Raw genomic sequence first — 23,578 nt, 5'->3', positions numbered from 1 at the left:
TAGTTGATTAAGTCAATGTCCACCCAGCGCGCTCGTGGTGCTTAAACCTTGCCTTGCGTGATGTGCAGAACGTGTGCGCACTAACAAAAGTAGTCACCGTCCTTAATATGCTGGTTTTGGGGTTTTGGTATTACCTCAAAAGAATATCCTTTGTTTCAGGCTTTTTTTTCTTATCTCGTCACCTGTGTCTCATTGATTCCCCTAGGAGAAATTTTTGCGGTACCCATTATATTGCCTCAGGAGAAATTTGATTTCGATCACTCTCGTGTTATATTAGTACAATTCTTAGTACAATTCGTCTATCTGATCTCGACCAAGGTGTCTAAATGAGTACCGACGAATTTAATGCTGGGGGTAACCCGACGATGGACTAATCCATCCAGGAGGGGAGCGGGAAGGTGAAAAATACTCCAAGTCACTCTATGCTACGGAAACTGGCATATGCTTGGGTGTTCCGGTTTATGGGACCACGCTAACAACCAATCAGATTGCAGGATTGGTTACCGTGCTCTCTTAGGAAAAAAATAAAGTGTAGTCATTTGCCCCAACTTATAGATCAAGAAAGAGGAACAATTCTTTAGACTGATTTCCAAATTCCTATCGATTCGGCAACAATCAAGAAAGCAGACCTTGATGTCTGTTTTTACGCCTTCTCCTTTGTATGGCAATCTGTTGCTCTCAACATTCAGCCATACTGGAAATTGTGATTTTCCTATTGATGGACACTTGGTTGACATTCTTGTTCCTGCAGCTCCTTGGAAGCGACACCAGTTTTCCGTAAAACTTTCGCAGGCCCTGAAATCTGCGTTTGGTCTCTGTCGAGATCATCTAGAGTCTGGTAACCATGCCAGGGATCAACTGAAAGAAAATATATTTATAAACGGTTTCTTGTCTTTCTCGTTATGTTCTTGCTCATTTCGTTCGTATGTCTTGCCCATGTACGGGGTTCGTCAATTACCATGCAAACCCAGTGATTTCGCATCTTTAACTTTTTCGATCGATTTGCCGTCGATCTCAATAGTAACTTGGTTATTCGAAACAGCATGCAATCGTTAATTTTACCCAGTTACCATAAATTTAAGTCTCAGCAACATTAAGGCTTAGCCCATTACTTACAAACCAGCAATTAAGCTTTATTAGCTCCGAGTTTAACGACAATTTCAAAGTCAGCTATTATATCGGCAGCGTAGGTTACATTTGTGTCGTCAGCGAACATCATCGCGAGGCTTAACTGAGGCAAATGGGCAGATCATTGATGTAAACTAAGAATAGGAGTGGTCCGAGGTTGTTACCCTGTGGGACGCCACAAGAAACTTGGGCAACAACAGACAAATGGCCATTTATGCTGCATTTTTGGGTTTGGTCGCAGAGATATGATTCAAACCATCTGAGACTGCTCGTGTCAACACCAGTTTATGAAGCTTCCGTATTAGGAGACTGTGGTCGATAACTTCAGCGGCTTTTTTGAGATCGATGAAGGTTACACCTTAAATTCGCCGCTACCCATTTAGACACTTTGGTCGAGATCACAGGGAAGTACCCCCTGATGGGTTCTGTCTTCAAATTTTCCAAGTGCATCAAACCTCGATAATACACAGCTAAAAGCATAAATCAATAGTTTTATTATTATAATCATAAAAATTACAATTTCCTCGATTGTGATTGGTTTAAAAAACTCCTATTTTCCACTTATTCACTTGCCAAGTTGTTATCGGACTGTTTGTCATTGGACAGTTCAATAAGCCAATCACATTCAAAGTTGTAGTTTAATCAACCAATCACTTTCAAAGTTGAAGTTACGTGCGTGCATGCGCTTGCTTTTGTGTTTTTGGCGGCTAATTGCCGGTAGGAGGCGCGGTGGCCTTAGAATGTTTACATCTCCTCTGTAGGTATTTTAATGCAAATTTTCCCTTTCTTTCATAACTTGGTTATTCTTCTTTCCTCGCAAATTGTAATTTTTATGATTAATTGGTAATAAGACTTCGTGTCGTCCAATTCGATCTGTAATCATACTCGTGATAAACAAATCGGATGTCATCACTCTTATGATAACCGACCGAATTGGACTCCACCCAGTCATATTACCATTAGTTATTATTATTATTATTATTATTATTATTATTATTATTATTATTATTATTGCCAAGGAGGAATGGAAAGGGCAAGTTTGCTCACGGGCCGATCATATCTTCCAGTTTGTCTGTACAGTCTAAATAACAATGTGTATATTTGTTTGTTCTGGTATAAGATTCTAGTTTGCTAGGGTGCTAAACAGTATGTTGTCAATGCGAGATATCTCATTTATTTATTTATTTATTTGCGTAATTTATATACATGTCTGGATTTATGAAAACGGTGTTAAAGACTTATTAATCTTTATTTATTTATTTATTTATTTATTTATTTATTTTGCTTTCGCTATGACAGCAGCTTGTAAAACTTACCAGGCATGAAATATAGAGAACTTCTTGCCGCATGTTTCATTTATTTAGCTATTTTTATTCATTATTTATCGGAAAGCTAGCTCCAGGAGAGAATTGTATCAAGACTGTCAGTGACAAGTCAAATTCTGTGGCTATGTTTTTGCGAATCCAGACAGATATTGAAATTAAATGTCACGTAAAGGCTACTTTTTCGCTGAAATATGGAGGTAAATAATCGATTCCACTGCTTACCATGCTTTTGTCGCCATGATTGGCTAATTTAACCCACAGGCAAGACATAGTGGGGTCCTTTACGTGAAATCGCAGAGGCCAAGTCTGTCTAAATTGGTGTCGCGAATCAAATGATATATGATCAATTTAAACTCTAATTTAGCTTTGTTTGGCCCGTTTGACTCATTTGCAGTGACTTCAAAGGCTTGTATAGGCATGGTATGGACTCTATTAAGAGTACACGAGGTAGATAGCACTCTCAGTGCGACCTGACGATATTTATGTACATTATTATTATTACGAGGCGACATGGCAACAAGAGCATGGTAAACAGTGGAATCAGTTATTTACCTCTATATTTGAGCGAAACATTTATAAATACTGTATATTAAGTAAAAAGGCAAATAAACAGAATGAAACCATTCACATCATTATTATCATTATTATCATTATTATCATTATTTCATTATTATCATTATTATCATTATTATCATTATTATCATTATTACCATTATTATCATTATTATCATTATTATCATTATTATCATTATTATCATTATTATCATTATTATCATTATTATCATTATTATCATTATTATCATTATTATCATTATTATCATTATTATCATTATCATCATTATCATCATTATTATCATTATTATCATTATTATCATTATTATCCTTATTATCATTATTATCATTATTATCATTATTATCAAAACAAAATTATGTGAGGCGATAGCCACAATGACAAGGACTCTATGTACAACTTATATCGACCCTGCAACCATAGAGCCACTGGTGGCAAGCCGATTGATTCCCCTGGATAAAGGTGAAGGTGCAGTGAGGCCTATAGGGGTCGGCGAGGTGATACGAAGGATTATTGGAAAGTGTGTAAGAACGTTTCTAAGGGAGACGTGGTTGAGGCGAGTGGTGCACTCCAGCTATGCGCAGGTCAAAAGTCCGGCAGCGAGGCTGCTATACATGCTATGCATGCCATATTTGAAGCAGATGACACGGACGCGGTACTGCTCATCGATGCTTCTAATGCATTCAATGGACTTAACAGAGCAACTTCACTGCATAATATCCGGGTTCTCTGCCCTGTAATTGCAGCATATGTCATCAATACTTACAGGAAGTCGGCACGCTTGTTTATTACCGGCGGCAAAGAGATCATTTCAGCTGAAGAAACAACACAGGGTGACCCACTTGCTATGGCCCTCTACGCCTTAAGTGTGCAGCCGCTGATCACAAGCCTGCAGGCGGCGTCCAGTATTAAACAGTTCTGGTTTGCTGACGATGCCTGTGGAGCTGGCTCTGTACTGGAAATCAAGAAATGGTGGGATGTCCTCAACAGCCTTGGCCCAGTCTTTGGCTATTTTCCCAACCCCAAGAAATGTTGGATTATCTCAAAGCCAGATAAAGAGGCAAGCGTGAAAGAAGTGTTCAAGGACACGGCTGTCAATGTGACGGTAGAGGGACATAAACATCTGGGTGCGGTGATAGGTTCACGGGAATATCTAGAGGAATACGTTAGCGAGAAGGTGACCAACTGGGTCAGCGAGATTACCAAGCTGGCAGAGTTTGCTCTTTCTCAGCCTCAAGCGTGTTATGCTGCTTACACCTTTGGCCTCAAGCACCGATGGACCTATTTTTTGAGAACTTTGCATGATATTCAAGAATTATTGGAGCCTTTGGAGAATGCCATATCTAAGGTGCTCATCCCTGCAATTACGGAGCATAGGTGCACTCGGCTGGACAGGGACATTCTAGCACTGCCAGTCCGTCTAGGGGGGCTTGGCATGACAAACCCGTGTCTTGACGCAAATCTTGAGCAATCCTCCTCCGTCAAAGTTACCACCCCGCTGGTCCAACAGATCGTGGCTCAATCCCATCAGATGCCGGATGATTCTTTGGTCAAGCCACTACAACAGGTAATGAGGAGTGAGAGAGCAACGGTGCTCCAAGACAGGGCAGAGCATATCAGAGAGGTAGCCCCACAGAAAGTCCAACGGGCACTTGACCTTGCTGCGGAAAAAGGGTCATCTGTTTGGCTGACGGTACTCCCCCTTCGTGAAATGGGTTTCAATCTAAATAAGAGAGAGTTCCGCGATGCAATCAAACTGCGCTACGATTGGCCGGTCGATGATATCCCCTCCACCTGTGTATGCGGTGATGCTTTTACAGTGGACCACGCAATGATATGCAAGAGAGGTGGGTTCGTTACCCAACGTCACAATGAGCTGAGGGACTTAGAAGCCGAACTCCTGAATATGGTTTGTACCGATGTTGAGATTGAGCCTGTCCTGCAAGACATCTCGGGTGAACAGCTGGGAAGAGGTTCTAATCGAGCTCCAGATGCGAGATTAGATATTCATGCGCGCGGGTTCTGGGAGAACCAACGATCAGCATTCTTTGACGTGAGGGTTTGTCACCCTAATGCTGATTCGTATAGGGACCTAGAGCTCCAACAGATATACCGCAATCATGAGAACGAGAAGAAGCGTCTTTACGCGAGGAGGGTTTTGGATATCGAACAAGGAACTTTTACACCCCTTATTTTCACGTCAACAGGCGGCATGGGAAACGAGTGTCTGCAATACCATTCCAGACTGGCGCAGCTGATCTCCATCAAGAAAGGAGAACATTATGCTAAAACAATCTCCTGGATAAGAGCAAGGACATCCTTCGCTTTACTAAGATCCGCACTAATCTGCCTAAGAGGTTCAAGAGCTAGAAGGAAAGCCTTTTGTGACTTTAAGAACATTGATATTGACGTTGAAACCCAGGAGGGAGCCATTATGTAAACACCGTTGAAATAGGTTTTAATAGTTTATTTCTTTTATTTACTTTTACCTTGTAATATACCGATGATGATAGTAGTATTAGTATTAGTTGTAGTAACCATGATATCATCATTAGATACGGAAACATGTTTTACAGGTTTAACAGACATCCGCGTGAAGATCAAATTGAAAGTTTAAATAAATACATAATGACGCTAAAATTTTAAAAAAGTTGTTATTATTGTTATCATTATTTTTATTATTATAGTGGAATGTGTGAAGATTTGTAAATAGGTTTTCTAAGGAGATTTCAATAAAGTTCTTGTTATTATATTAATTATCATTATTATCATTATTATCATTATTATCATTATTATCATTATTATCATTATTATCATTATTATCATTATTATCATTATTATCATTATTATCATTATTATCATTATTATCATTATTATCATTATTATCATTATTATCATTATTATCATTATTATCATTATTATCATTATTATCATTATTATCATTATTATCATTATTATCATTATTATCATTATTATCATTATTATCATTATTATCATTATTATCATTATTATCATTATTATCATTATTATCATTATTATCATTATTATCATTATTATCATTATTATCATTATTATCATTATTATCATTATTATCATTATTATCATTATTATCATTATTATCATTATTATCATTATTATCATTATTATCATTATTATCATTATTATCATTATTATCATTATTATCATTATTATCATTATTATCATTATTATCATTATTATCATTATTATCATTATTATCATTATTATCATTATTATCATTATTATCATTATTATCATTATTATCATTATTATCATTATTATCATTATTATCATTATTATCATTTTTATCATTATTATCATTATTATCATTATTATCAATATTATCATTATTATCATTATTATCATTATTATCATTATTATCAATATTATCATTATTATCATTATTATCATTATTATCATTATTATCAATATTATTATTACCATTATTATTACTTCCATAAATTTAGACACCGATACATAGAGGATATTACATGACCGCGCGGAGATACGAAATGTTTCTTCGAGTGTTGTAAAATACTTGTTTATTTATTTATCTATTTATTTATTTATTTATTTATGTGTTTATGTATTTAAATATTAATTTATTTATTACATTTAACCTAAATTGCTTAAACAAAAGTGATTAACTTTACAGAAACAGGAGATGGACGTGACCAAAAGCATACCAGCGCCATACTAGGAAAATCCCCTGAATAAATATTTTAAACTACTTATATATACATATGTACAGTATAACAACAACAACAACAACAACAACAAAAAACAAAAACAAACAATATTTTAAGTCCAGCCCCCCTCTGGATATCAGCCTCGTCGCTGAATGGGCCACCCTGGCGAAATAAAGTTTACCTTTACCTTTACCTTTAAAAATCTAGATTAACCAAACAAAAAACAAAAGACAAAAAACAAACGAACAAACAAACAAACAAAACAGAGGAGTAAAAAATCTCACATTACTCCAAGAAAACTTCTAACCTTTCACGATTGAGATCAGCGAACGAGTGAAATATTTTTCAACACGAGAAGAGAAATTTCGTATCTTCAAGCAGCCATGTAATGCTCTATTTATTATATAAACACCAATAAAATACCAAACAATTGCGTCTTTCGCTGCGAAAGACGCAATTTATAATGTAGTCATAGCAATGGTGATCTTTTTCACATGTGAAGACAACATCTTTCTGCACGAAAGATCTCCTGGTATTTTCTTGGTGTTTTTATGACAGATGGGGTTTTGTCCAATGAGGTTTAGAAACTACTTTTGCCAGGGAAACGAAGCCTGCCAATTAGTTATATGTATATTATAAACAGCCCCGACATTAAACGGTGGATGGCACCCCTTCCCGGGGTTTTCGCTCCGTTAAGGCACAGCAAAATAAATTAAGATTGACTAGATAGCCCTAAGCTTGCTCTACAAGATGATACAATGTTTTGAAAATGGACGAGCAACCAGCATAAGTCATAATTAAAATTTAAAAACGTCCTCTGATTAAAACAGTTTTAAAAACGAGCATTCGATTGCCAATCTGCAATCTTTTGCAAATAGTGAATAAAAAGTACAATCGTTGAAATATATGCGGTAAAAATTGTGAAGTAGGATAAAAATACACTAAGAACAAAAAGATACTCACGAGGAAATGAAATGCAGATATGGGGTTTATAAAAGAATAGAATATTGTCTAGGTAATGGTTTTGAGTTATCGCCAGATTCAATTGTAATTGCGGTATGCTGGTACACAATTTTAGTTGGTTATGACGTCATACAACGTAAAAGACGTCACTTGACCTGCCATCTTGGATCCGCCATCTTGGATTTCACTATTTTCTTAAGAGGTCGAGAAATATCGGAAGTTATTACAACATCAAACCAGAATGCTAACGAAATTTACAAATTCGTTAATTACTGCAACTTGATGAACAATAGTGGGAAAAATACAGAATTATGTCAAAAAAGTTGATTTTTGGCCAAACGCACATAAAGTTTCTGGTTGCCATGGCGACGCCCAAAATGATGGAGACACAATCGACCTATCAAAATTTCCCCGGAGGATGAATGAAAATGTAGTGAAGCCTTGGAACCAATAACTCATAGCTGCCGGATTTTATCCCGGTTTCTGTAGCATGAAGCGGTTGGGAGTATTTCTACTCCCCCTGGACGGGATGCTACTCCATCGTAGGTCACTCCCTCGCAATTTGTTAGGTTTCCCCAACAATTCGCCGGTACCCTTTTATACTCCTGGGTGGAGAGAGGCACTGTGGGAGTTAAGTGTCGTGCTCAAGAACATAACACAATGTGCCCGGCCAGGGCTCGAACCCGGACCACTCGATCTGGGGCCGAGCGCAGTAACCATGAGGCCACCGCGCCTCCCGGAGGATAAATGATGAATGAATTGACACTGAAATAAAGTTCTTACTTACTTAATGAACAGCTACTGAAAGTTTCAGCCCCTTAGAATAAATCGTCGTTTCAAAACTTAAAGGAGGGGTGGCATCAGCCCACCGCACTCCCCCACTACCCTAAGTAATCTCTACATTAACGAGCTGTTTCGAGAAGTGTTGTCCTACAAAAGCATAAAGACGTACTGCACAGTCCTGCAAATGATCCGGTTTTCGAAAATTGTGGTTTAGTTAGATTTTTCCTCGCAAGTGCTCAGATTACCGTAGCGTCCTTAGTATATTTATTTGCACATGACCGTAAGTGTAAAGCTGTCGCCTTTACACGCGCAATTTTTTGCTGTCAATCATTACCACCTCTGTGCCGAGAGCTACGTAAAAAATGTAGTCAATTTACTCGAGAGTTCTCAGTTGTCCGCAAATTTGTAAATATAGTGAGCATCCTGTGTTCGAATATATCACAGGAGTCCCGATAAAGACCTTCGAGGAAAAACCTATCTAAACCATCATTTTTAAAGTGGCAAATTTGCATTCAAATCGGTTGAATACTGTATATTTTGCTTCGTTACCTATAGCAACTGCTGCATCTGTATTAGTAAGTAAAACAAAATGCATTATATAATTTAAAACCACTGTCCAAATTCCTGAGTCCTGAATTTCATCTTTTATGGCGACGCTTGCGGTAAAATTTGGGAATCATTTGAAGGCCTGTGCAGTACGCGACAATGGCCAAATAAATTACTGTCAGTGATTGTTGGCCAACGCTTCACAGTGTTTCAGCCTGATAAAAGGAAACAATATATACTTGTATCTGTGATTTATCCTTCCTTCTCGCTGAAAATTAAAATCACCGTAAGCTAGCTCGAGCAAACATAAGTAGCCACCTCTACCCATGATATCTTTTGGTATTGTTGCCTATACGCTTTTGTGCTTCCCTACGACAACCTTCTTTAAAACGGCTGTATTTAAGAAGAAAAGAAAAGAGGCCGTAGTCGCTTGGTTTAGCTAGTGCCATAGTAATGGCACGGACAGCTTGGTATTCTATGCAACTTATAGACCAAGTAGGAGGAACAATTCTTTACACTTATTTTGAGAACATAATTATCATTTGCATGGCAACAATCAGAAACATCCAAAGGCAGGCAGACTTCGATGCCATCTTTTACGCCTTCTCCTTTGTGTGGCAATCTGTTGTCCTTAACCTTCAGCCATACTGGATATGGCTCACTTCCTATTGATGGACATTGAGTTGGCAATCTTGTTCCCGCAGCTCCTTCGAAACGATACCAGTCAGTTCCTGGAAAACTTTGGCAGTCCCAGATGTGAGATTGGTCTACATTTGCCAGGTTTCTGTCGGTAGCGTTAAAAGTGTGGTATTCATGGCAGGGATCAACTAAAAGAAAATAAATTTATAAACGGTCGCTTGTTACTATTATATCAGAGTAGGAAAAAAATGAAATATATATATAAAAAAAAAAAAAAAGAAATAGAGAGAGATCGAGCTCGCCTTATGCCTGTAATAACCATGCTATTTGAAATAAATAGATCATAACGATATTTTGTAGCAATCTTTTTAGAGAGATTTTCCACATTGCAGACTTGTTTTCTTTAGATGAATATAAAACTAAATATTTTAATCGCTTAACTGGTCTCCTGTTCCATTAGATGTATTATGGTCACAGATAGAGCGGCAAAAAAAAACATATAACTGTTACAAGACCTATTCATTAGATATGAAAAATAGAGAAAAAAAAAAAAAAAAAACGAAAGAAAAGAAAAGAAAGCAGATGAATAACTTGGATTTTGAAGTACAGAATCACCTAACATAAACCCTTAATCCCCAACCCCTCTTTCCACCCCCCCCCCCCCCATCCTTCTTTCGTATTATTATTATTTTTTTCCGCTATTACGCACAATATAGAGTTATGTTGCATATTTCATTGGAGCTATAAATTCAAACGCCTTAATATTTGGGAGGGTTTGATCTCTTTTGCAATCCTATAAGAAGATTTTTGCAATAATGAGAAGATAGTTAAGTAAGTGACGTAATCTTGTTAAAATACCTGCAATTATATCTTTTTATTAAGACTAATTCCCTCCTTTGTAATGGGAAACCAACATGATGCAAATTCATTCCAGAAAGCTTTCGAGTGAGGACTATACAAAAGGTGATGGAATGTTTCTAAATCTGATTGGCAAAAGGTGCATTTAGTACAAGTACTGAAGCGATTTTTGTAGAGTTTAGTCTTGGTATAAAGGATAGAATTAAGCACCTTGTATTGAAAAGCCTTAACATAAGGCTCAAGTGCGACTTTATGTGGAATCATAAAAAAAAATTTCTGTGAAGAATTAATGAAGAAATGAAATTCGTCTTGCAACTTGTTTAAGGCACTAAGAAATTGTGCCTTTTCATTTATTAACAATGAATAACAATGTTTTGATTTCTACTTTGTGATATCAAAGCTTTATTATTAATAACCAAAGTAGATGAAATTATTGCTGGAATCATACTATTTTTAAACTCACGGAGTGCAGCATGACTAAGGCCGACCCATGTAAGAACCTGTTTTTTTTTTTGTTAAACAATTCAGTGCTATTTAAATTAAACAACAGATCACTTATCAATACTTTATATACCATAATCAAAGAAGTTTTTGTAGAAGATTTGGGAACTGTTGATACGAATTTCTTTGTTGTTCCATATAATGTTACACCAATCCTTCGTTGACGCAAAGTTTTCACGAAACTCTGACCACCACTTTAAAAGTTCGGAATAAAAAAGAGAATTGATGAATTGAATTGATGTCAAAGCTGCAGTTGAAAAGGAAAAGTTCTCCTGATTTAACCAAAAGATGTCGCAAATAATTTTTCCACGTACATTTTCGCTTAAGATTATAGAATGTGGAATTTAAGTTAAACTTTGATTTCGAAAGCCAATTTGATTTTCTCCGTCACGTTTTTAAAGAGTAGCTGTATGCAAATGCGAGAATTTGTCTGGGGAAAGGACGGGAAAATTCGTCAGGAAGACTCCCTTGGTGAACAATTTTGTAGAAATATTTGATTTTCAGTTTTGATATGTACATGTAAAGATCGAAATTTCTACTGCAGACTGTTTGATGTTCAGCAAAGTATAGTTTATATATTATAGTTTACTTTTAATATTTTCATTGAGCATTGTAATTTTTTTTAGCAAGAGTGAGTGCAAATAAAGATTGATTGATTGATTGATTGATTGATTGATTGATTGATGAGCAAAGGGGTATGTCAGGAGCAACATAGTTACCGTTCTCACAGTGGTCCCCCTCGAACCCAGTAGTACACGAACATCGATATCCTTTCTGTGTAAAACCGGACTGACAAGTTGAGTTGTTGTTGCATTCCCGCCTGTTCTTTATGCACTTGTTCTGAAACGCAGAAAAGGAAAACAGTTGCTTATAAATGATCTACTGCTCTCTCGTTGTTAGAATAAATGAATGAATGAATGAATGAATGAATGAATGAATGAATGACTGTTCAAGATACAAGTTTATTCCACCCTTGGGATTGAAATTCTGTCAGCCGACTTTAGCAACAAAAGTAATTTATGAAAGTGAAGTATGATCATCGCAGTAAATTTTCCAATTTAAGCAACTGGAAAGAAGAAGCCTGAAAAAAATCAGGGCTTCAACGGGACTCGAACCCGTGACCTCCGCGATACCGGTGCGATGCTCTACCAACTGAGCTATGAAGCCACACATTGGGAGCGAGGTCAATTAATTGAGTTCATATCTTCCCGTGAGTGAAATGATGTGAAGTATATATGAAATAATTCATATTTGAACTGCGGTAGTAGATGAAAGTGAAGTATGATCATCGCAGTAAATTTTCCAATTTAAGCAACTGGAAAGAAAAAGCCTGAAAAAATAAAAATCAGGGCTTCAACGGGACTCGAACCCGTGACCTCCGCGATACCGGTGCGATGCTCTACCAACTGAGCTATGAAGCCACACATTGGGAGCGAGGTCAATTAATTGAGTTCATATCTTCCCGTGAGTGAAATGATGTGAAGTATATATGAAATAATTCATATTTGAACTGCGGTAGTAGATGAAAGTGAAGTATGATCATCGTAGTAAATTTTCCAATTTAAGCAACTGGAAAGAAGAAGCCTGAAAAAAATCAGGGCTTCAACGGTAGAGCATCACATGATTATCTTAAGAGCTTATAATACACAAAAGAAAATTTGGAACAGGCTTTTAAATTCTGAACCAAAAATCAATAGGCAAACATTTTGAAAAGAACAGACTAATTGAGGAATGGGTGAAGAGGGCTTGTGTACATAGTATCTCTTATAAACATGCAATATATCTTTATTTCGATTTACTCTCCACGTACGATATTAATTTTTCGCCAGACCTTTGTAAAAGCAAATCGGTGAAACTATAGTTTCTAACCGCTTTGTTATTGTTCTGATACCAAATATGAAATAACTTCCTGAAGAAGGAGCCAAGAGTGTAGTCGCATTTTTCTTTCCTGCTTGCTAAGTCTTGTAAAGATGATCCAAGATGACTGCATGATGTATTTCAGCGTTCTTTTAAGGATAATTTACGATGAAATCCGATAGAAAATCGAAACATTTTAGTTTCTAGTGGACAAAAACCTTGTAGTAGAATAATTTTACGTATTTCACAGTTCTGTTTTTTTAGAAAGGTGACTTAAGACAGTTTCCAGCACTTAGATTTTCATGGGTCGTTATGACCACTATTCATCGCTTAATGCTACAACCATGGCATCAAAAAACTGTCCAATATTTGGTGAACACGTTGTTATCGTTTTCGTGACACAACAGGTACCAAAGCAACTGTATGACCTGCTAAAAGCACCCTTAATTACAGCCTTAGGGGCTCATAATTTAAAAACGGCATGGTGAAACTTTTTTATATGATCAAATTTTAATAAGCACCATAAGACGCAACTTTTGGCAAAGTTTAAAAAAAAAATGTATGTTGGGTTTAGAGCCACTTTAAATTTTCAGAACGTTGCGTTGGCTCTGAACCCTATGAACAGATTCTTTTAAAACTTTGCCTAAAGTTGCGAGTTTATTGCTTATTAAAGTGTAATTTTGAGAAGATATTTAAAACAGTGGCACAGAAGTTTTCAGTATGTAAATAATTTTGGTGCAATTTGTTTAACAGTTGTTACCCCAGCTTCTGGTGAATTCCTTCTCTTTAAAACATTCGACACCAATGCTTAAATCGTTTACTTTGTATTTAAATGAAATTGCAAACTACAAGTATTTTTAACACTGGGCACCTCGAAGTCATAATTTAGCGATAATTGTATATAATTAGTGGACAACGTAAAAAGGTCTCAAACTTAAAATCCAGCTTTTAAAGTGCGAGGGGCGGCATGTTTTTAAATCTTCCCGTCCCTGAGATCAAACGTAAATTCTCGTTACTAATCATCATACATTTCTTACTAATTGTCCTTGTAATAATCTGGTGTTACATCAATATAATATCCATGTTGTTCTTGCCACCTGTCTATGCAGCCAGTATATTAATATTCTGATAAGAAAAGAGGTGCCTATTAGCTTTTTAAGTCTAAGAAATAATAGTTAACTGTGGAACTCGCGTTTTTTTCTCTTATAGAAAAAGAGGGAACCGTTCCCTCGAATTATTAGCTTCTGTTTGGTCGACATTAGCGGTGGGTAAACATTACGATAAGAGAAGTTTCGCGCAACAAGACCGAAAATACATTGCCATGGAATTGAAATTGCTAATTATACGAGACACGACAACTACGTTGAAACTGTATCATGAATGTATTTTTAGTTAGTCATATTCCAAAAGTTACTGGTTGTAGCAAATTTAGACGAAAGTGAGTCTTAATCTTTGGCAGCTTTTTACAAAACAATTAGCATTTGATTCAATTAAACCCCTGTAAACTTGTCTTCAGAATTTACGCTTAAACAACCTCCGCTGAAAGAGTTGTTATTTAAAAATTAGCGGTGGGTAAACATCACGATAACAGAAGGTTTCGTGATTACACTGTAATAAAAATGTAATAAAATTTGTTTTCCTATTTATTCATTTTTTTTTTTATATACTTTTTTCTGATACTTTCACGAATGTTTCTGTTAACTTGGTAGAAACACAGAAAAGTTTTCTTCTTCTTCTACAATATAAAAAAGCAGGTGACTATAACCCGCTGCGCGATCTTGAATTTCAGATAATTTATACTTTAATGCCTTCTTTTTCGAAGGGGAATGAACTGCAAAACAAAAATATATTCGTATATTTCGATTATCAAAATTGTCGCCCCAGTATTATGTCAGCAGCTTTTTTTCGAGTTCTGTGTTTCTATCGGATTATGCAAGAAAGCCTTCTACAGGTGAGAGCACAAAAAACGGACAAATAGAATCAGACAGAATCAGACAGAATTGAAAGAATTTGATGCTCCTTCGAACAAATTAGTTATCATTACCGACAAACCTTCAATTATAGATCCGTTTCCCAAATTATCAAGAATCCTTTAACAGCCATCCTCAGACAAACTGAAGAAAACTTAAGTTAAGATACTATCTATAAAATACAAAGCAGGTACAAAGGAAATTTTTCAAACTCACCCTGCGCCCGAGTTGGACAAAGGATTATTGAAATCCGTGATACGAAAACGAAAAGCAGAAAGACATTCATTCTTAACCTGCGATGGATGTCTTCACTTAATAATACTCAGATAGAAGTCAATATTATATTGAATAATCACCAGTGATGTCTGGTCGAATTAAGCTCCAACGAAAGCTAACAACGACTAATGAAAGATGACTAAGATGGCTCACAGTTAAAACAACGCTTTGACGTCAGACGTAAGCCAGTCATGGCACTTTTTCGCGTGACGGATGACTCAGGAGACCACAGCTCGTATATGCTTTAATTCTGTTCTAATTGCGCATTTTTAATGAGGAAAGAGAATACGGTTATTTAATCAATTTATTTACCCAGGCTGGCTAAATATGTCTAAAGGATAGCTATTCTTGTGTAGATGTAAACTTTTTCTTTATTCGAAATAAAAGACATAGGCAAGCTAATTCACTCTCTTCAAGCGATATTAAAAGGGATTTTCTACAGTTAAACCTTGGATCGCAAAAGAAAATAAACTTCAAAAATTCCGCTTTTTCTTACCGCAAATAACTACGCGCAAGGTGATTCAGTTTCAGGTTCTCGCTATTTCTTCTCATCGCATCATGATCAAGCCTCTTGATTGGTATACTTTCTTACGTTTGACGATATTTTTGTGAACTGGATGACTTATTAAGATAATATTGCTAATGATTTCCCTTTTTCAACCCGCGTGTTTTCCCTTAAATTATTTTATTCTACAATGAGAAATTCTAGATGTTTAATTCCCACACTTGTTAAATGATATTGTGAGTTAAGGGTGCTCAAAAGTCAATTAGGCTCGCGGCGAAAGATCTGGTCAGAGCTTTCTCATAACTCCTTAAAACGGTGCATTTTTTTGTAATTTTTACCTTGATATGAAGTTCTCGTTGATAGTTCCAAGACAGCTCCACAGGCGTCCCAAACTCACGATTCGAGGAATAGATCAAATATTAATAATCTATGTACATGTTTCGAGTGAGACGTGACTGCCGTAAGTGCGCGGTGTTGTGTTACACATTGGGCCGTTGAGAATTTGAGCGCTCTATAACGTTTGCATCGAATTTAAAATAACGAAGGATAAAATTGCTCCAGACTACGGCACAGCTTGAAATCAACATTAGCGACTTCTCCCGCGGGTGTGCATTTGTCAAGGGGGAGCGGTTGCTAATGTTGATTTCAAGCTGTGCCGTAGTCTGGAGGACAGTAGGGACTTTAAGCAACGACAACGCGGACGGCGACGGGAACGCCATAAGATCAGGGAAAAGCCAAAAGGTCCACTGCGCATGATTGGCGGGAAACAGGTTGACGTTCTGCGTTAGGGCCGACGTGAGTGAAGCTCATTTCGCGTTGTCTGAGAACGTGAGTTTTCGCTTTCGTTTCCTCTGCTGGTCAACGCTAAATAACCCGTGTTACTAATTTCGAGGAACTTTAATGCTTGTTTTCTCTTGTTATGTGAGATATTTCATTTTAAAGGAACGTCGAGAAATCTGAAGCGAACTCAAGCAAGTCGGCGAGCATGTGAGTACCGCGAAATATCTTTTTGAAAGCTTATGTAAATAAAGACAACTTACACGAATTTCAATTTCAATGCTTCCATTTTCAGTCGTAAGATCAGTGGTTTACTTAGATCTTCATCAGTCGGCACACTGATTTGTCGCGCCAGTTTGATTAAACATCTGCTGATAATAAGTCCATTTACTTCATTGTACAACTCAGCGAGAACGGGCAAGTTGCGTTTGTGGAAGCCAAATTCGGACAGGCAATTGTCGTCTTCAAACCATCGAAGTTAAAATCAGGAAAGGAATCATAAGGTTGGTCGAGATCATTAGACCGGTTTAAATCGTATAAGAGTAGAAGTTCGTCATCGTTTAACACACCTTCATCGTGGATTGTCAAGAGTTGATTGCGAACTTCTTTCAATGAAGTCATCCTAGGTCATCCTGATAAACAGAGGACGAATATCAATTATGTCAATAAGCTTGACAGTGCAGAAACCGCGGTTTCCGTCGGTGCTGCTTAATGTTTGTGAATTCTCGCCACAACGGCGTTCTCTCCCCAGCCTTCTCACAGGTTTCGGCGTCCTCGTCGCCGTCCGCGTTCCCGCTGCTTAAAGTCCTTAGTCACAAGCTGCGGCGGAAAGTTGAAAGCTCCAGTAGTGAAGCAAAAATCGTTCGGATTGGAGCGGAAAGTTTGAAGATTTTTCCGAGCCGACCGGAAGAGGGGACCAATGGACTATCCTTCTTTGCGTTGGAGGGGAAAATCGAGCAGCGGATTCGAATTTCGGCGAGAAAACGGCCTTGCGGTCCAGGTCTTTCGAAACAGCAGTGTCAGCCTAGACTTCGTCTATAGAGAGCTGCGACAAACACCTGAAACCCCCAAAAACGACGAAACAGGCCAAATGGACAACAGAAACCAGGCAAGGTGAGTATATTTTCTTAATTTTATTCAAAAAAAGTAACATTTGATTTCATCGCGCGATTTTATCCTTCGTTATTTTAAATTCCACACACTGCCTTGTAGAGCGCTCAAATTCTCAATGGCCCAGTGTGTAACACAACACCGCGCACTTACGGCAGTCACGTCTCACTCGATACGCCTACATAAATCATTAATATTTGATCTATTCCTCGAATCTTGAGTTTGGGACGCCTGTGACAGCACTTGCTCCCTAGCCTGCCGCGCAGACGGAAATTTACCTTTCCGCGGAATGTGGTTTTTTTTGTTTGTTTGTTTGTTTGTTTTTTTCTTTTTAATAGCTTCTCGGCTGGCTGGAGAACACAGTTTTCATTAAAAGACGTGAAGCTTAAAATAAACGGGAAAAGGTGCAGGGTTATCAAGAAGTACATGGTGGCAGACTGCATGAAAGAGGAGGCGCATTGTAATTATATAGTAAAACACGAACTTGAAATATTTATTTCCTTGACTGAATGGTCAATGCACAAACTGTATTACTGTTTTTACTGAATGTAAGCACTCTAACATATTTTTCAGCAATTTCTATCCTTTTATTATGCCAATTTTGAGATTTTGGTGGTAAATCAAAAGAATATCCCCCATTTGTCGATCCTCTTTATTCTTATCACCTTTTTATACGTCATTGCATTGATGTCTCATGGAGAAATTGGATTTTGATCGCTGTTGAAAACGACTGGAAGTCAAGAAGCAAATAAATTGAGACTCGTTCAAATACTCCGCGATTACATGTTCTGTCTACCAAAAGCCGGGTTAGAGATATGGGCGCTTGTTATTTGAATGCAACGCAGCTTCCAAATTTTAACATGTATTTTGAACATTTGGTTGCTTGAAGGAAAACTTATTGCCTCGCTCATCTGCCGTTAGGATGCCGTTCAAATTAATGGTAAAATTCAGCTCAATTATTGGGAGCAAAACCAATTGCCTTCAGATGGACCATTCGGACTTGTTGAAAAAGCTGGACTCTACTCATAGACACGAGCGTCTCATGCAGCGTACTCAAGCGCGTCTTCGTACTCGTCTCAATCTATTCATTCGATCGTTCGTTCGTTCGTTCGTTCCTTTGTTCCTTTGTTCATCCGGCATTCATTCATTCATTTAGAAGAGATGATATTATGATCGCGATGGCAAACAATTTGGACGTACTGAAGAAACACCGCGTACGAAAACTTCAATAACAAATTTATAACGGCTTTTCGTTGAGAAATTCAAAATTAAAACAGCCCTTTGCAGAGTCACCACAGAAACTTAATTTTTGGTCTTTGTCTAGTATGACTCTTTTGTCATTGTTTTGTTGATGGGAAATCAGTTGGGAACGAAAACGATATCGTGGAACTCCCCGATACACAATTCATTCGTTAGTATCTCTTCCACAGCAGAATGCCACAGCTCCCTCAAATCACTTGAGGCGGTTTTTGTTTTTTTTGTTGTTTTTTTTGTTGTTGTTGTTTTTTTGTTTCTTTTTTTCTTTCTAAGGAAAATGTCAGAGAAAGTAGCTTACTGGCCTTGAAACATTAAAAACAAACAAAAAGAGGGTACTTTCTTGATAGCGGTGGGGTGGGGTCTTCCGGGCGCCATCGATACTTCAGGTCAGCAGCAGATATACTGGAATGATCACAACATGATGCTAATTACAGATGATACAGACTCCAGGTCAGAGTCTTCATCAAAAGTAAACATTTATTTACGAGTTTTGGAAATCACGCCCACCGCAGTATTTTAGAATGTTTTCTCCCAAGTGCTGTTAACCGAATCATCGTTTTTCCTGAAAAAAAGTAATAATTTCCAAAACCAAGGGGTGGTGGCGGGGTGGTTCCACTCTCCCCTAAAGGCCGTACACCTATGCTTAAAACAAATTGTTGTAACTAATGAATTTCAAGATTTTTCAATATCATGAATGTATTTTTTTATATCCTGATGCTACACACATCTAATATTTTCCCTAAAGTGGCTCCAATATTCTCGGGCAGTCGAACTTTGACGGATCAACAATGCTACATGCCCAAATATTTGTGAACAAGTTATGGTCATCTCAATGGCATAATAGGTTATGCCATAGCCACAGTATAAATCTGTTAAAAAAAACCTCTTTATTTCAGCTTTAGGTGCTTATATCTCAGAAAGAGTACAAGCAGACAACATAGCCAGTTTTAAGGTAGCATTTTATCACTATGTTCATACATTTTAAAGTGCCAGGAGTATTTTGCATAAGTTATTTTAAAATAGCGAAGGTCATGACGAGTTATTATCAAGGAGATTGAAATAATAATAATAATAATAATAAAAAAAGTATATATGAAATTTATTTCTAGAGCGGTTTACTCTACTAACTGTCTATGTAACTTTACAATACTAATTTTAAGTTAATTTTATTAAAGAAAAATAAGAGGTGTACGGGTCGAACTATAGTCAAGTATTTCGTTATGTGATAATGACGCGCACGTGCTTAGTTTGAGCTAGCAGTGAAGAAATCAGCTTAAACAAAAGAAATGCTTAAATAGCATTTCCTCATCACGCTATAACTATTAGATAATGCTATTTCCATAAACTGCTACACTATTCACCTTTGTTGGTGAACTGCTGAATGATCGTTGCAACCAAGCACTCATTAAAGTGAGCAAATCAAATCTTTTCAGTAATTAGACTAAGCTAAAATGAACAATACTCTTTAACCCTCCCCCACCCCCTCCTACTTAGGTAGTTATCTATGTAGGTACATTAACAAATTTTATACTAGATTAAAACATTTTTTTAATTTCTTGTTTTTCTTTTTAAATTCCCAATACTATAGCACAAATACCATGCATTATAATTTACCGCCTTATCTTAAATTAGCGAGCAAATATACGAGAGAGTGCACGTGAGGGAGAACATTTCCCCTCTGAAAAATGTCATCGTAACCATGGTTGCATGAGATAAAAACGACATAAACACACAGACAATATAACAAAAAAAAAAAAAAGAAAGAAAATCCGAAGACAAGGACGTAAAAGAAAAACAAGCAAACGTTAGCAAAATGTAACACACATCAAGGTTAAGAAAGAGACATGATAACAAGGACACGAACAAACACACAAATAAGCGAAGTAACGCAACGAAACACGAGACACACTGGTAAATAAACGACCAATTATTATTATTATAAATAAAGTTTGTTATTATTATTATTATTTTATTATAACAATAATTTTATTTAAAAATCATCGAATAGTTACAAAACAATATTTTGAAAAAAATATTAAGTTAATATGCTAGACCTTTCACCTCGCTTTCTTCCAATAATAAGCGGTGTTCCTTCACTTTCGTCTAGTCTTTCAGCCATTACGTTATAATGCGAAGAGTTAAACGGCAGACCACTCAAAATTGCTGCAGACCACTTTGACTCTCTTCTCAGCAGACTGTTTATAAACAAACAAGTAAACAAACAAACAACTAACTAAGAAAAGAAGACCAGGGAAAACAAACGTCCGGCAAACACGTTTAAAAATAGCCATCGATATCTGGCTTAAAGTGCAACTAACCCCCATTTGTTTTTTCCTTTAATGAAATCTACTAGTATCTCTACTCTAATCTACTAGAAAAATTCGTCTTTCCGCTTTGTTATTGCCGACCGACCGTATGTATACAAAGTCAATTAGTGTGTACGAACATAAACGTTGATTACGAGTTTCACAAATGTGCACTTTTCGTACTAGTAACTTAGTAATTAAAAATCCTTCGACAAGATCTTGACAAAAGGTTCAGTATGGCATCAGTTAAATGAATACATTTCTCCTTCACTGTTCTTTTGTTTTAAAAGTCTTTTTTACGTGCGCTAATAACCTGCGCTAATAAGTGTTGCGATTCCGTTAAAAACCTTCTCCTCCCGGGTCTCCTTTAGCTTCCTTTCAGCGCTGCAATCTCCGTCGGTAAACTCTAATCTAAATAGTTTGTTTTACTTTCCTCATATACTTATCAATGCTTGATTCGTTTTAAGTTGTAACTGAGATATATTTTGTTGCTCAAAGAAGAAAACAATTGTGTATGCAGACGAGAAACCCAAGGGCCGATTGTCGGCCCTCGTGCGTGTGGTTGCATATGGAATCCACAAATACATAGCTAGTTCTGTAGTTCGAAGCCTAACTTATTTCAATCGCCCTGCTGTAGGACGTACGTGAGGTTGATTATTCCTTTAGAAAGCTCTCTATTTCGAGGACGAAGAAAACTCGATGCGTATAATTTTCCGTATAATTATCTCACCTACAGTGGTTTCCATTATTTGGTCTTGTTTTGGTCTGGGACATCTGGGACTTCGTTTGAATTGAATAGCCAGATGACTACCAGCTTATTTCAACCATTCATGTCTTATCTACCTTGAGTATATCGAGCTTCGCACTAGAAGCTAGGGAAGAATGTACAAGCCATGAAAATCCTAGGTTTTTACAGAAGCAGCGAACCTGAGATCGAAGAACTGCTCGATGTCTGACTTCGAACAAGTCTGCACACTGCTTTCGGCTTTTTCCCGCTTCTGGACGAGTGTCATTGGGATATAGGTATTGAATGAAGAGGATTGCTCTTTCCTAACCATGCTGTACTGCGAATTCCTCCAAAAACACATCTTCCTTGTACTGTGCAATGATTTTGAATCACACTAACGCATGTTCGCATACATTCTTCTTAGAAGCAAAACATTAGTGGTCCTTCGATGACGTCACAAGCCAACTCGCCCCATTCTTCGCTATTGCTCGGTCATGGCCACGAAAAGGGCTAGTTTTACGGAGTTCAAAAATACATAGGTAATTAACGAAAATATCTACAACGATAATTTTTCGCAGTGGTGATCAGAAAAATGAGTAGATTCAAATAAGCGAAATAAAATTTTGGGGGTTAGTTGCACTTTAACAGGAAGGCCATTTGTAACTGCATTAGTCAGTGCCACAGTAACGGAAGGGACACGCATTGATATAAGGGAAGCTGTAGATATAGTAGGAGGTGCAGTTCTTTACTTTAACGAAGTATTTTTCGTGGTAGTCTCCGTCATAAGTAGTAATGCAGACTTCTCTTCGGACTATACCCTCAGCCACTGTAGGATGACCACCACTCAACCAGGCAGTGCGCGCCGCACCACATTTTTCAGTCCCTGGAGATGTAGTTGCCATTTTTGTGCCTGCAGCCCCTTGGAAACGGAACCAGCCTTGGTCATGGAGCTCTCTGTCACATTCGGCATAATCTGTTGTACCGTGGTTATATTTTCTTTCTGCATCTGTCAGACTTTGGTAATGGTGACATACATCAACTAGATAAATAAATATACGTAAATAATCGACGATTATCGTTTGAATTACTTATGCACAATACTATATGCGCTAAAAATAACAACAACAACAACAACAAAAAGAAAAAAAACAGGTATCACAAGTTGAAAAGTATATCAGTGAAATAAATAAAGATATGAATAGTAAGAATAAGTAATCGTATATAAACTAGTGCAAGTTTAATAGGACTTACACTACGAGAGATATTCGAAAATTCTCTTTTTAGGCCAGTGCAATCTCAAAGTATTTTCAAATATCGTGAATCCTTGATTACATGAGCTTTTATAGGATTACTCCGTTATAATATGAATGAGAAAGGGTACGGACGCGCGCACATTGATAAAATTGCTGCATATCAAAAATAACGATAAATTGGCCAGCCATCAGCCAAACACAACCGAGTTATGTCACAGTCATATAATGATATCAATAAATCATAACAAATACATGATTAAACGTTCATAATTATCTGTAGTTAATACACACAGGTTTCTGCGTTCCTTTTGATAAGTTAAATCAGACTTTTTCAGAGCCAAAAAAGAATAAAATAATAAATGCAACCACACTTCATAAAAATCACAATCTATATATAGTTCGGTTTCACATGACCTCAGCAAAATTAGAAAGTTCTCGAAATCATATCCCACTAACTAGCGGCATAAGGGTTTTGTCTCAACAGAGTGTTTCCCTATGGAGTGTTTTTTTTTTCTTTTT

The 23,578-nt window shown here is 36.9% G+C and overlaps 1 protein-coding gene across 1 annotated transcript; it reads left to right on the top strand.

Annotated features, from left to right (window-relative positions):
- Positions 1 to 3,382: 3,382 nt before the first annotated feature.
- On the top strand, positions 3,383 to 5,742 carry LOC149104554 (uncharacterized). The gene has a single exon (XM_089270847.1). The coding sequence runs from the start codon at positions 3,644 to 3,646 to the stop codon at positions 5,462 to 5,464; it is 1,821 nt and encodes a 606-aa protein (XP_089126973.1). The 5' UTR covers positions 3,383 to 3,643; the 3' UTR covers positions 5,465 to 5,742.
- Positions 5,743 to 23,578: the final 17,836 nt, after the last annotated feature.

Source organism: Orbicella faveolata, unplaced genomic scaffold, assembly GCF_042242905.1.
Source record: "Orbicella faveolata isolate gen_17 unplaced genomic scaffold, um_ofav_v1 contig_34, whole genome shotgun sequence".
NCBI lineage: Eukaryota > Metazoa > Cnidaria > Anthozoa > Scleractinia > Merulinidae > Orbicella > Orbicella faveolata.
Note: the sequence above shows the minus strand (reverse complement) of the source record. Positions and strands in the feature narration are given on the sequence as shown.

Bases quoted from the DNA above. Each gene is read 5' to 3' on its own strand.
- LOC149104554 (XM_089270847.1), top strand. From the start codon at position 3,644: ATGCATGCCATATTTGAAGCAGATGACACGGACGCGGTACTGCTCATC.